The sequence below is a fragment of the Strigops habroptila genome, chromosome 6 (assembly GCF_004027225.2).
Source record: "Strigops habroptila isolate Jane chromosome 6, bStrHab1.2.pri, whole genome shotgun sequence".
NCBI classification, from domain to species: domain Eukaryota; kingdom Metazoa; phylum Chordata; class Aves; order Psittaciformes; family Psittacidae; genus Strigops; species Strigops habroptila.
In genome coordinates, this window is record NC_044282.2 from 64,357,249 (window position 1) to 64,372,346 (window position 15,098).

Sequence of the window (15,098 nt, forward strand, 5' to 3'; positions counted from 1 at the left end):
TTCCAGATTAGCAAAAGAAAAAAACCAAAACAAACCCAACCCACATTATCTTAAGGATGGCAGAAAAGAGCTTCACATCCCCTCCATTTTTAAGCTATTTATTTTTATATATATGTATTTTGAGAGTAAGGCCCATGTTGCACAAAGAAAAAGTTTATACTTTGAAAACATTCATAAAGTTACGTATTTTAAAACTATAGTTATCAATCCCTCTAAATCAATGTGCAGCATATCAGCAATCTTATGCATATGCCTCAAACAGATGCAGTTGATGCCCATACCTAAAGGGGTAATTGATCGTGGTTGTAGATGAGTCTCCCACGTGTGAACTATGACTTCGCAGGGACCATCGATAGTCTGTAATTTAAAAGTTAAATGTCTGCAATAATTTCTTTTGTTATATCTGATTTTCTACCCATGAAGCTGTTTGGGATGGTTGTGAACTAAACTTACAGATTTAAGAAAGAAAAAGTAGGAGAAAGAGAAAGAGAGGGGGGGGCAAAGAGAGAGAATGAAGAAGAAAATAGATCAGGCTTGTTTCTTACCCCTGCAACTGCTGATGATGCTACCTGATGCGTCAGGTATACATACGACAAAACTTGTGACAAAAAGGCTGACAGGGTGGAGAATTAAAATTATTAAATCGTTACTGCTTACAGCTACTCCACTGGACTACTTTAGTTTCCTTCAGGTACAAAAAGCCCCAGAGTGTCTCTGAAGTCATTCAGCATGCTTGCTTTTTTCTTAAGATACTACAGCAACAATTTAGAAAAAAAAAAAAAACATATCCCACATCTCTAGTTCCAAACGTCATTCAGCATCTACTCATGCAGTTAACAGTTGCAGGGGGGTTTCTCCCTCAAAATTGGCTTGACTAATTTAAAGTCTGTAAAACACCGTTACTTTATTTGTGGTACAGAAGAGCAAATTATTTGCCATCTAATTAAAACATAAATACTTGATGCAGTCAGCCAGCAGCGAAGCCCCTGCTGTCTATTCCATCTGGAGCAAGATAAATTAGATTCTTCCACACAAAAAAAGAATTACTGTCCCTCAAAAGACTAAATTTGTTGACAGACATAGCCAAGACTCAGATAGGTATTCAGAACAGTAACTTAATCTCTTCTTTCAGAACAATTTCATTTGAAATAGCTTTCTAGGATAAAGATTTTTAGGTAACCACTGGCTAACAACAGAAAGAACATGTCTGATTCGCAGCTCAGTCACCCCAAGACATTTCTCTTAACAGTGTGCGGTTGCTACTATCAGTCACAAGAACCACTGTCAAATAGCTGCAGAGTTTCTCATTTTGATGTTTTGGGCCTAAGTGACTCTTATTTCCGAAAAGAGTTGCTACTAGTACCAGAGTCATATAAGCTTCAATGCCAACTTATCCCAGTACTTCAGGTTCCTGTTTAAATAGATTTCAGATCAACAGAGACATCGAGACAAACTTCAAAATCAGCAGTATAATTACACAGTACTGTAATGCTTTGTTATCTTACAAATCACTGAATCAATTCTTTAGTAGCGATGGGATTTCTCAACATATATCAAACACATTTACTCTACTATGCTTTTGATGAGCTAATAGCAATCACCCAATATTTAAGAAGTACTCAATTAGATGGGTTTGCTCTGTCTTACCTAAAAGCAATTCATTTTATCTAAAGAATTCAGAGACATCTATACTTAAGGGTCATGTCAGAATAAAATATAGGAAGTCATTCTTTAAAGACAGAATGCATGTAAATATGAATAAAATAAGATGATACTGTTGTTCTCAGTTAATTCCCATTGTAGGGCAGTTTTAATTCCCATCCTCTCACTGCTGCCACAATGAACACTTTCATAGACTTCTAGAAAAGTAAATAATAAGAAGCTTCTTTCCCCTTCTTCCACAGCAGATCCACATGTGAATGTCACAATTTCTGTTTCTGAAGGTGAAACCTGTGTTTGCCAGCCGGGAGGGTATAATTTCCTAACACCATTCAGGCCTGCAAGCTCTCCAACAGCAACTCCCATGAACACATACAGAACTTGTGGCTTGTGAACCTGGGGAATGCAAATCTGTCCTAACGTAGATTAAGCAGTTTTCTTCAAAAAGTAAGCAAAGGTTTTTTCCTTGTAGAAACTCCCAACCTATTGTATTAAAATAACAATACCAGGTTATTTCTTATGCTACTGTTAATGTACATTTTAATTTTAGGTTCTAAAACTATGAATGAGAATTCAAGTAACATTATCCCAACAATAAGCATAACATGCTGGATACATGCAGCAAAATTTCACCCCTGAAAGGAGTACAGTGGTCTGATTAGGCAGTCCCCAACACAACAGGGATGTGGACCTGCTTGACTGAGTCCAGAGGAGGCCACAAAGATGTTCAGAGGGCTGGACCTCTGCTATGGAGACAGGCTGAGCTGGGCTTGTTCTGCCTACAGAAGAGAAGGCTCTGGGGAAATCAATACCTAAAGGGAGTCTACAGGAAATCTGGAGAGGGACTTTTGACAAGGGCCTGTAGTGACAGGACAAAGAGGAATGGCTTTAAACTGACAGAGGGGAGATTTAGATTAGACATTAGGAAGAAATTCTTTACTAAGAAGATGATGAGGCCCTGGCACAGGCTGCCCAGAGAAGCTGTGGCTGCCCCATCCCTGGCAGTGTTCAGGGCCAGGCTGGACGGGGCTTGGAGCAACCTGGTCTAGTGGAAGGTGTCCCTGCCCATGGCAGAGGGGTTGGAACTAGACAAGTTTAAGGCCCCTTCCAGCCCAAACCATTCTGTGATTCTATGACTTAATCCCAGAAACCCTCAAGCACTTTCCATACTAAAAAAACCCAAGGAAACTACCCGGAAAAAAACAGGTACAGATGTGACTGTGAGACCTCTCACAATCCCTGCTCAACCCATCTTGGTGTTTATAGGTGTTTAAATAATGTTTTAATCCCATGTAACAGAAGTCAGCGTTACCATGAGGTTAAAATCTGAGGTAATTTCAGTGCCATATCCTGACCACATCTGAACAACAGCCCAGTTCAGATCAGCCTGGAGCAGAAGTTAACAATGTGTCATCAGCAGTCACAGTATGGTAAGGTTACCTAAGGAGTCAGCCTCTGCTAGGACAGTTTCAAAAGGCCAATCCAAATCAAGCATTCGAGTGGGCAGTACTCTGAGATTATAGTAAGGGGCACTGTATGGCATGGATCTCTCTCTACTAGAACAGAGATTTTTCTTTTTAAAGCAAAGATTTTTCTTTTTAAAGTAAAAACTATGTTGCTTGATTTGTATTTAGCTGAACATCTGATGCAATTTTAAAGCTCTTAAAAGATATTCAAGAATTTTCTTACATGAAGTGCTTGTGTGCTCAGTACAATTAAAACATGAAAGCACTTTGGTAGATATTTAAATTGTAATTCAGAAGGCCAGTTCCAGACTTCCTGATCCGAAGCAACATAACAGAGTAGGCATCAGGGAAAAGAAAATATGATCTTAAGAACACTACCCAACTGCTTTTATCCAACTGCACTTCTTAAAACTATGTGTCAAGAATATTAACCTACTTCAAGAACATGAAACAGCCAAGTGAATTACACTGAACTGCCAGTGCAGGATTTCTAACAAAAATCTCTCTGGATTTCTGTACCATGTAAGAGACAATAATTAAGCACAAAACCAAACCATCAACTAAAGTCATTCAGCCATCATAACTTTGTAAGGCAACAGCACATATAAGTCACTTGCCAGGAAGTCCTGAGCTAAATAGAGATTTTTTTAGCTCTAGTATTTCTAAGAACAGTTTAACACACAGTTTGCCATCTCAGTGCGTCGTGGCAGAGGTGTTCTTCTGTTACTATCAGGTTAATGGGTTATTAGTCTAGCAAAAGCTTTTCTAAGGCATTCTGATATTAAAAGAATTACTTAGTCTAGATCTAAGCTTCACCTTTATTACTATATTCCATGCATGAAATGGATTTATTTACATTTTAGGAAATGTAAATTTAAGCCTCATTTGAAACCTCTATAATTAAGCAATATTCCCACAAGTGTGAAAAATGTTCACAATCTACTTTTAAAAGTCCTGCTACATGCACGGATAGCTTAGTTCTTTCACACTTCCCTTGAAATAAACCATCTAAACTTACATGCTTATTTAATGTTGGAAAAATAAATATAGAACACAGCTTAATGAGTAAGGTATGTATTTACCTTACTAAAGTCTTCAAAGATGCATGATGCAAACAACACATATGAAAACATTCTTCTAAAACATACAGTATACAGAAGACTCAAATTCCACATAAGGGGTGCTTGGTGTGTCTCACACCCCCCTCACCCCCCAGCAGATAGTATGTGTAGAATAAAATATGGGAATATCTTCACAACAGGGTAAGTGGTACTGGACTATGTTTAAGGAACAAATAAACCTCAAGCAAAACAGTTTAAACTAGTGTCTTATTTCATCAAGTGAATGTATTTACTTTAAAAATGCTTAAGATGACTTATACTTAACATGCTTACAATATAGTAAAAGCTCTTGATATGCAGGAGCAAAGACTTGCACCAATTTTTTGTAAAATGCTCTTTGTATATACATTCATTTACACAAAAGTTCTACAAATTTCACTATATTAAGTAAAAAATTTATGTAAGCACAATCATGTCAATAGTGAAGGGCTTCAGCGCAAACAAACTAAACTGCCCATCACATTGTACTATCTTTCAAGAAAAATAATTTAACAGATGAAATTACTTTTAAAGGGAGATGAGGAAAAGACTTTCTTATTTGTTATGGTGGGGTTTTTTTCCCCAAAAAATGTGATTATATTTATTTTCACATCTAGGCCATAGCAATATTTTGAATAATATGAGAACTATTTCTCTGTGTAACTATGTATCACCCCCAGCTTTCCCACCACATCCATCTCAAGCATCCTCAAAGATGCAGTTGATCTGGAAAGGAGGCAACGCTAGCTTCAACTGGATCCATCTTCAGCATGATTTACTCAATTGTGGTGTCAAATCCATATATTCTGACTTTAACATATTTAAGACTATCCAGAATGATTTAACTTAGAAGTACCTTTTCCTTATCAGAGTTGTTAATGCTAAAGTCCTCCATACAGTGTCTCATTTGCGCTATACTGTGCATTATATTTCTGTTAGAACTAAGGGATCCTGCTTTTTTATTGTTCCTCCAAAAATTTACAAAAAGAGGAAGAAAACATTTGTAGCTGGAATTCTTTTCTTCAGAAGACTTTGTGTTATAAGAAATAAAGCCCTGTGTACTTAACAGGTACAGGCTAGACATCGCTAAATGGATAACCATTTACCCTGGCAATTCACACTTTGTTTTGCAGGGTGGTTTTCTTTTTTTTACTCCTTTTTATATATAGTAGCTCTTTACGCTGTATTCCATAAAATTTATACTTACCTTGGCAGACTCTGCATCACACGGTACATAAAGCGTGCACGATACAGAGCACCTACTTAAAGAAACACACTCACCAATACATATTGTAAACTTTTTCAAATGTTAAAACAGAAATTGTGTTGTCTATGAGCATGTTTTCTGCCCATCTGTTCTCACTAAGCATGCTTTTTCTAGTGTGCTATTGCTTACATTTTAAACTTACAGGCATCTGTGAAAAACATAAGAGCTGGTAGGCTGTAAGAACTGATCTACTTTTGGCCTCAGAAAAAGAAATCTATTATTGGCCTTCTCTTCTTTTGCCTCAGAATAACAACTTAAACATCAGTTTCAGATTAGACTATTTTCACATGCTATAATAAAAGACGGAATCGGGTTTCATTTAAAATTAGTATCCTTCACAGAGATGATACCTCTGTCAAATATTTTCTCCAGTGAAAGAAAGGCTAGTCCAGCTGACACACACTTACACACTCTTGACAGTAATTTAAAATACATAGAAGGTATAGACCAGATGATTCTATAACTTCTTTGCACATACAGCCTTCATAATCCCAATTTCAATGAAGACCTAAAGCTCAGGGTGAATATCTACAGGATATTAATAGAGTAAGAAATACAGCAAAGATAGCTTTAAATGAGTTATTTCTTACCATTATTACTCGTTATTAATAAAACCAATTAAAGAGTAGTGCTTATTTTCCCAACTTAGTCCAACTTTTTTCTGGATGCACTCTCATCCCTGGTCTGAAGGGTAAGTAGGCTGAATCGTACTTACCCAGTACAATTGTTACAGACCAGAATACTACCACATACATTCAACTCACATGCAACACTGACATCAGTACCTGTAAAAACACATCTGGGTCTGTTTCCTGGGTTCCCCCTCACCTCAGTCATGCAAATACCTATATACAAACCTAGACAAAACCCTGGGATGCCCCATTCCTTGTTTCACCTTTTCCCTCCAAGAGATTAACACAGGTTAATTATGCAGCACAAAAGCTAGTTAATACTTCTCATGCTTCACCACAAAAATTCCACAGTAATTTCAAAATCTGTAGCAGATTTGGCAAATTTAAATCCACCTGCTCACATTAACCATTTTTCTCTTGCTATCACTTACTTCCATGTTAGAGATCCTTGCCTTGCTGAAGTCCATATTCAATTATAAATGTACGAGTCGTTATAGCCCTACTATAACTAATGAGAACTTCACCATATCATGTAAGCTTTATAACCATGTCAGGCATTTCACTATCACTGCAATTTTTAACACACTAACACTGGTAAAAGACCAGAAGACAATTTAACAAAAATAATGGCATATGGTCATGTATTTCCAGAAGTGAACTGCTTGTATTTCCACAAGTGCTTTAATGTTTCATATGTTGCAATTTAAGATTTATTTCTAAAAACTCAAGTTTAACTCAGAAAATCCTTTTTACTTCAAATAAGGCAATTTTTTTACTAGGGATGAGCCAACTTAAAATAGAAAAGGTTGTACATACCTTAGGTTCTAGGAAGTACCCTTTAAAATACCGATAGCAAACAGGAACTCCTCTAGGAAGCTCTACAGTGGTTTTCCATAATTCACTGTGGGGAAAAAGAAAACAAGAACAAAACAGTTTCCAAATACAGCCTAACAGCACCTCAGACATATGTCTGTCCTAAGTGATATTCCAAAATACAGTTTGGCATACTGGTGCAAGAAATATTTTTACAAGGTAACTTAGCCAAACATGCACAAAGCACAATAATACTTAAACTGAAATTGCACTTTCTAATCTCGACATCTGAAGTGCTCTAATGGAGCAAGAATTCTCATCCTCATTTAACAGATGGGGAAAACATGATGAAATAATTCAGGAACTCATTCAAGACCACACAGCAAGTCACTGACAGAATTATAAATACATCCTGCAAGCCCTATTTTCCTGCATCATACAAACAGTGACAGGCTGGGTACCATTTTAAGAAAACGCTGAATTCCTCTGCTGCATTTAAACTTTCTTCTCATACAGTCATGTTTATATACACACAAACCACTTCTCCCCATCCCTTTATAGTTCAGATAATGTATTGTATAGGTTAAAAAAAATAAACATTATATGATTCTGTGATTACAAATGTCTCCTGCAATTTGCTGTATAGTTCTGGGACTGAGAATTATCCATAGCAGTTTCTTGCTCAAAATGTCTACAACTAAACTACTGAAATATGCCAGTCACAACGGTTGAAGCATCATTTGTAACTAGAAAAGAATACCCAAGGTAAACATTTTCTTAGACACATTCCTAAACATAAAAAATGTTCAACACAAGAATTTTACTAAACGGTATAACTTTACTCAGTAGCTTACAAACTCAAAGCCAGAATAAGCTTGTTGGTCCAGAACTCCAGCTACTTCAAAGGGAACAAATAAAAACCCCCCAAACCCAACTCACTGGTCATCAGTTTGGAGGACCACTGCAAGTTGTGGATTCCAATTTCCCAAAGTACTGCAGCTCCCGCATATTGCAAAAACCTCTCCTAAAAAAACAACCCAAACAGAAGAACCCCACAATCATCATTACTCGAGCATATATGGAATTAAGAAGTATAGCCTACATGGTCAAACTTTCAAATATTTTAAACATACACCCCAGAGTCATCCATCTAAACTCCCTCTTTCTGGTTCAGAAAGGCAGAAAGGCATTTTTTCGCCCACCCAAAACAACAGCATTTTCTTCACCATCATAAGGATCTCACTGACAGAGGAACTAGGCTTTTTAGTTTTGAGGAAGCCTCTCCAATCACGTCCATTTTTTCCAGTTTTACAGGTTAATCTAGTAAGAGAGACCACCAGGACTGCTTATGAAAGAAACCCTTGCAGACCCAAGAATTCAGAGGGGAGGGAAGGATTTACAAAAGCCAGGAATTAAGTAAGACAATTTGTTCCTAAAAACAGTTTACTGAAATTATTTTAGAGAACATCTTGATCTGCAGTAATTTATTTTTTTTTATAAATTTTTTTGATCCAATTTATTGAGGAGGATTAGATTAAGCTTTTTGGATGCTCGCTGTAAGCAGACCTATGCAGACAAAGACCATTTGTATATTTACTACACAATTCACTGCACGCAATTGCCTAGGTCAGGTGCTTTACCTGTTCCACTCTGTACTGAGGCATATTATGGTTTGGTTTTGCAAGGAGGAGATAAAGGGGAGAGGGAAGACCACCTAAATACCACACAGTTAGAATTTCTGATTGAAGATACTAAAGAGAAGCTAAAATTCTTTTAATATCCCTTTAAAATAGCAGCATTTAGTAAACCTTAGTGTACATGCCAGCTAAACTCTGAAGTGCCATCTAAATCATACTCCTCTGAGTAGCAGGTGGTTAGAACAGTTTTCTGGCCTTCATTTTTAAATGAACATGGGTGAACATCCAGTGAATACTTATCACTCAAAGTACAACACACAAAAGGCAACATTTGAATAAGATGCAGTCACCCCTAAACTCACTTGGACAGTTACACTGCAAGGCTGAACCAGGATTCATAAAATGCTGTTTACATCATCCCACAAGGCACAAGTGAAATGCATGATAAACTGCAACAGCCTTTCCAAAGGCAATTCTAAACTCAGCGGAGTTTGGTTTTGTGGTTTAAGTTCAGGGGTCTTCAACTTCTCCCCTCCCCTTCCCAGGTAATCCAATGCTGCTACTGGCAGAGCTCCTTCAGCTACAGCAAAGAGGAAGCTACTCCAAGGCTTCTGCCCAGTCTCAAAGCTTGCAACAGCATCACTGATATTGCAATCTCTCTGCTTGGGCCAGCTCTGTTGAGCAGTGTATAGATGGGAGCTAGAAGCTCCAGTTTTTCTTTCGTAAGAACTAACCTTTGGCCACCTTGCGGCCTCTTGGTATGGGCCTGCGTCCTGATGAAAACCTAAAAGGAGTCACAGCCAGTAACCAGTGACCCTCTTCCTTCCGCTACAATGAGGTAAAAATGAAGCACTGCATGTTACAAATATGTAAAAGCCTTATGTCAGTTCATAACCAGTGTTGACTCCCAAAGTGGTTTAGCAAGAGGGAGTGAGTCAAAGCATTATTCCTATGCTGGTGATGCTCTTTTATCCTGCCAGTTAGCCTGGCTTTAACATCAACAGGAAGGGACAGTGATGAGAACACAGAGAGCAGGTTAGCGCTCAAGGTAAGGGTTCCTGTTTCACCAACTATGGTGATCTGACAGATCACCATGGTGATCTGACAGAATCAGTACATGACATTTCTAAATAACCTCAAATTCTGCTGTTCGTAGAACTGTTGATAGCTCTGAAAACCTCTCTTCTTTCACAAGATCGCATCTTGCCACTGCTGCATCTCAAAGCTCTTCCTCCCAGTCAAAAGCAGCAGTAGCAATATTGTCATAAGCAGAAGCAGCCTTCAGTGTCACCTCTGTATGCTATACATATGGTATTTCCAGACAATTCTTTGTAACCTGCTAGTGAGACAGGATCTAGTTCTCCCCAATCATTTATTTTTTCGTGGATATTATCAGTACGAGAAAAAGTTACACGTGCAAAGTCAACTTTGTTAGTATCAGTGCCATTACAACTGTGGAAGCAACAGACTGAAAAACAGAACAGGTCAATGCACGCTTGACAAGCCTGGTTCAGAACATAAATACTCATTTCCATGGAATAAAAAGTTACAGACAGAACACTGCTTTTAAAAATAAAAATTTCGGCATCAAAATCTCTAGCATACTATGAAATTGCTGCTTGAAGAAAAAGGTAAAAATTAATTCTCAAACCTCATTTTCAAATTCCTATGTAAATTTTTTATTAATGTATTATACAAGGATTTATTTTTATGTTTGAACTGACGTGTTCTTTTTCCCATGAGGAAAACAGGCAAGGCAGCCTTTCAACATTCAGTTTTCTTCAGTTTTCTTATCCACCATATAAAAAAAGAAAGGAGACAGCACAATTTGAGTACCTGGTACTGATGGTCCTCTTACTGCAAAAGTGACTTGAGAAGAGGTCATAACTGCAGAACTTCCGTCTCAGGATGGCTGAAATCTCCTGTAGTGGGAGAAAAAAAAATATTGCCTTTCAGAAACAGTGCACTACATCTGTTGCTGTCCTAAATAACAGGAAATAGATCCCACCACTTATAGGGAAGTGAGCCACTAGTGATGTTACTGCGAGTGAACAGTAAGAATAGAGAAGTCTTTAAAACCAGCAGCAGCCACAAAAAACAGCATCCAGCTGCAGAAGACACTGTTGCGACACTGGCTCGAAAAAAAGACAACTAAATCAATACCATATGGAAGTATCACTATCATGCAGCATTCATCAGTTTTATGCTAGAATTTTTCAAAAACCTGTTTTGACTGATTTTGCTCCCAAAGAGGCCACTGGAAATTATAATACATTTAAGATGATGACCTTTGGAAAGCAGTAACTTCTGACTGTCTCATCTATGCGATTATTTAGCATCCTCTTCAGAATACAAGAAAGCTTTCACAGACAACCACTACCACCTTTATGGTGGTGTTCATCACCTTGGACTCTGCTCCCCTACCAATACTTCCAGTCTTTCACATGGAGCACCAGCAACTAGAAGCACTAAGCAGTCTTCAAAACACTGCAGCAGGAAAGGACTGCCTATAGCCAGGACAGCAGTGGGAGGACTGACCCTGCTTCAATTTTCTACCCTCCTCCAATACACAATAACTTGATGGGAAAAAAAAGCTGGCAGAATCCCACTCTCCCCATTACAGCAGAAACACTACTGATGTAACATATCTTTTTATATTATTTATGAAATCATACCAAAGTCCAAGTCTATATGTTGCTAGATTAACTGTCATCACCCAAGTATATTCCTTTGGACATGGGTCACAAAATAATCATACTAATTATATGCAAAATTATCTTTGCAATGCTCTCAACTAATCTATTTCTTTATATCACTGGGGTGGGTGTGGGTGGATGTGTGTATTTTTTGTTGTGGGCTTTTTTTGGTTTTGATTTGCTTTAAACCAAACAAGTAGAACATTTTTATCGCTATTTTTGAACACAGAAAAAAGCACTTTATTAGAATGTTTTTATTGCTATTTTTGAACTGGAAAAAGGCACTTTATTTTAGTACAATGTTGGTCAGCAATCCTTTAGTAACAGCTTTAATAATAATGACAAGAAAAACTAATAGCGCTACAGAAAAAAACCCTACCTTTCACTAGCTCTACTACAAGCCCTTGCCTTCAAAGGGCACAGGGCAGTTTAACAGAAGCAAGAAAAGCTATAGAAAGCAAGAAGAGCTGTAGAAAGTCAGATATACCACATAGACGGAGAAAAGCTCATAACCAATCTTCATTCCTCCTGGGCAATCAGAGTTACTTAAAAGATGTTTAAACACCTGCAATTTTTCTTCTGGATCTTCTCTTTCAATCTATCCCTTCTCTAACTATTGCTGCCTTTACTTTATATTCCTTTTTCTCCTCCCTTATTTCCCTTTCCCCACGTCAAGGCAGATGACTTTTCAGTGCTAAAATGAGAACAAGAAAATAGCAGCAATATAGATGTTTGTGGTCACATATTCTAATTCTGCATGTAATCTTTTATAACATTTCTGTAGATGATAAAATCCCAAACTACTGAAGCTGGAAACAAACTCAATTAACAGGAATTCCATGAAAGGCACACCCATTATGAACTTTGTCACATGTGTGTCATTAGGTGGTCTGTGCATTAACAGTGACACATTCTAGCATTTATTTTTAGCAGTTATATATAGACACAGAAGTGCAGCATGTTTCAGTGCTGAAACTAAAATTGGAGTTGTGAAACTGGTCCCATATGACAAGAAAATCCTCAGTTTAAAGCAGAGAATATAAACTACTAGTGTGCATTTATGATGACACTGAATAGTTGAAGGCCCTGGCTGCGTTCACTGACTTGTCCTTGCCTGGACATCCTTTAATTGCAAAGGCAGAGGAGCCAAAGAGGAGATGAAGTAGGTGAAAACGCCTTGCCAAACACAGCAGGTAAGTGGCAGGTGAAGCCTGAACCCACTTCCCCAAAGCAAGAACAGGCTTTTGCCTTGTAAAAAAAGCCATTTCCAAAGCCAATGCAACATAGAATCACAGAATAGTTAGGGGTGGAAAGGACCTTAAGATCATCTAGTTCCAACCCCGCTGACATGGGCAGGGATACCACACACTAAATCATGTCACCCAAGACTCAAAATCAAAATTGACAAAAGTCAGCATGTCTGTCTGTCTTCAAATTAACTGCCCATCCATTCCTAGAGAAAAAAGTCTGAAACCCTGTTAAGTCTATGAAGCTTTTAGCCAATCCTGTAAAAATTCAATGCACTTACTTGCAAAACATCTGTAGGCTTTTTTAAACCACCTGGCAAAAGATTACTACTTTTCTATATAACAGTAGTTAACTGTATTAAGACTTTGATAAACTGATTTTCTAAAGTTGTCTAAAATTCTGCTCAAAAGGCATTTTATCTCAAAGCCCCACTCAACCTGCCCAAACGATGTATATCAGGAGAAGAAAAACTCTGGTTTACATCACCAAACACAGGCACGATTTTTCTAGCAGAACTGCAGCTACACTGACATCCATGTTCAGGGTCTAAGTATTACCCCTCGTTTTGAAGAAACATCTTTTCTAGCAGAAACACACAGCAAAGAAAATAGATTGGCTTGATTCATTAACAAAAAGCATATATTGTATATTATCATGCACTTATAAAGCATTCTGTACTTGCAAGACACAATACAAAAATGCTTTATTTAGGACAAAAAAAATCGTAAGTTTAGCTGTCTAGCTACCGATGGTTCCTTAAGAGGCAGTAACTTAATTCCTGGAGGGAAATGGTAAGAAATCCTAGACATTCAAACTCTCTGACCGGTAGGTGTCAGGCAATCTTTTAAATCCTATGTTTCTTCCTTCAGATTTTCAGCATTGCCTCACCAAAGCAGCTGACAAAAAACAGCAAAATCCTCTCCACTCCCCACACCTATAAAAATGGACTGTTTGGAAGAATGCAGAGACTCCTGAGCTTGAAAGAGTGGTAACTGTCTGCTTAGGGGAACTGAAACAAGTTAAGAACAGTTACATTGAAAATATTAAACACTGCCTAATCAGCAAATATTAACAAAGCCAACCAAGCAGATTTACAAACTAAAGGTTCTTGCACAACAACCATTTTAAACCAACCTTCGGGTTCAAAAGCATGAAAGCTGTATTCTCATTTGCTGCAACTACAGGCATCCAAATGCTATCCGAAGTGCAAACAATTGCCCCCCATCCTGTGTTCCACTTCCTCCCCTTGGTCAGCTTTTACAGACTGCAACTACATGCAAGCAAGCAATGAACACCTGAATCTCAGTCATTTCCTCATGGGAAGAAGGTTTCATCCAGGTAGACATTCACACAATGGTATCAGCACTTCACTAAAAACAAACAAACAACAAAACAAAACCCCCAAAGTGTTTCTTTACCTAGATTCTTGCTTGTCTAACAGAAACATGTTCTTTCCCCTGCCATGTCACAGTTCAAGTCTCTCTCACACTCTCCTCCTTGAGCAAAGCAAACCCTTACCTTTCACAGCCTCTGGAGGCCTCCCAAGGAGACGGTGACTGCACAGCAGCAGCACCCTGAGTCCTGGGGCTGTACTAACCTGCCTTTAAAAGCTTGACTCAGGTAACCCTGCCCACCAAGCAACCTCACCCATAGGCTGTCTGCAAGGCTTCCAGAGCAGGGGCAAGATCAACAGCCTCATAGGTAGGGTCATGTGCAACTTGGTTCCCCTGCCACAACACAAAGATCTCCTTATAGTCTTCGAGAGGAAGAAAAGCAACTGGGAATGCTGCAATTTCAGAAATCCACTTACTTGGCTTTATACACCAAAAGAAAAGCAATGAAGAATTTAAGCATAGTACCCAGCAGGTTGAACAGAAGAGGGAAAAAAAAAAAAAAAAAAAAAAAAAAAGAAGTACTCTTTGTTCTAATATTGCCTATAAAGCTTTCCTTTCACAATCTGCTCCTCCTCATGGGCACCTGAAGGAGTACAAAAGCAACAGGAGTTAATGTATTTCCCTACATAACAATGAACACAAGCTCTCCCCTCCTCATTCTAGAAAGGCACTTCTAGAAGATGGAGGCAAACAGCTGTGGACCCCTAAAGGCACTTGGAAGAAGAGAAAAGATGACATTTCAGGCCCTCCTTCTGGCATAACACAACTACTAAACAGCACTAAAATATCACAGCTTCCCTCTAAAATGACGTAGCAAAGGTAGTCATAGATGGGCAAGACAATTTTTCACTGTAGTCAAAATATACCAGAACATAGACTTAATTTAATAATTCCAAGATTGAAGTTCATTTGAACTTAGCGGCTTACAGGTCTGGTGGTATACAAAACCCCTTCACACACACTCCCCCCTTAATTTCCTTAACCTTTGCAATATATTTTAAGGGGTATTAATATATTTAAGAGGTATTGGCTGTTTGCTATCCCATATCTTATACCCAGTATTTCAGGCTTAGATAAACATACACCAAGTAATCTGGGACAATCTTGCAATATAAGAGCCTAGCTTGCAAACGCTGAACACATTTTAGACTCAAAAATTCAGAGCATTCATAAAGCCAGATGACAC

General features: G+C 38.1%; 1 protein-coding gene across 5 annotated transcripts in view; it reads right to left on the reverse strand.

The window, feature by feature from the left end:
• Positions 1–15,098, reverse strand: part of GPCPD1 (glycerophosphocholine phosphodiesterase 1) — a 44,298-nt gene that overhangs the window by 25,100 nt on the left and 4,100 nt on the right. For 2 of the 5 annotated variants that reach the window (XM_030490732.1, XM_030490734.1), the window contains exons 2-5: positions 10,411–10,496; positions 7,877–7,961; positions 6,941–7,025; positions 282–357 (exon numbers count right to left, since the gene is read on the reverse strand). In XM_030490732.1, coding sequence (XP_030346592.1) covers positions 282–357; positions 6,941–7,025; positions 7,877–7,961; positions 10,411–10,459 — 295 coding nt within the window. In that variant the 5' untranslated portion in view covers positions 10,460–10,496. Of the gene's footprint in view, positions 1–281; positions 358–6,940; positions 7,026–7,876; positions 7,962–10,410; positions 10,497–11,757; positions 12,510–14,036; positions 14,093–15,098 lie in introns of those variants that run through there. The other 3 variants (XM_030490735.1, XM_030490736.1, XM_030490731.1) reach the window with 3 other exon arrangements.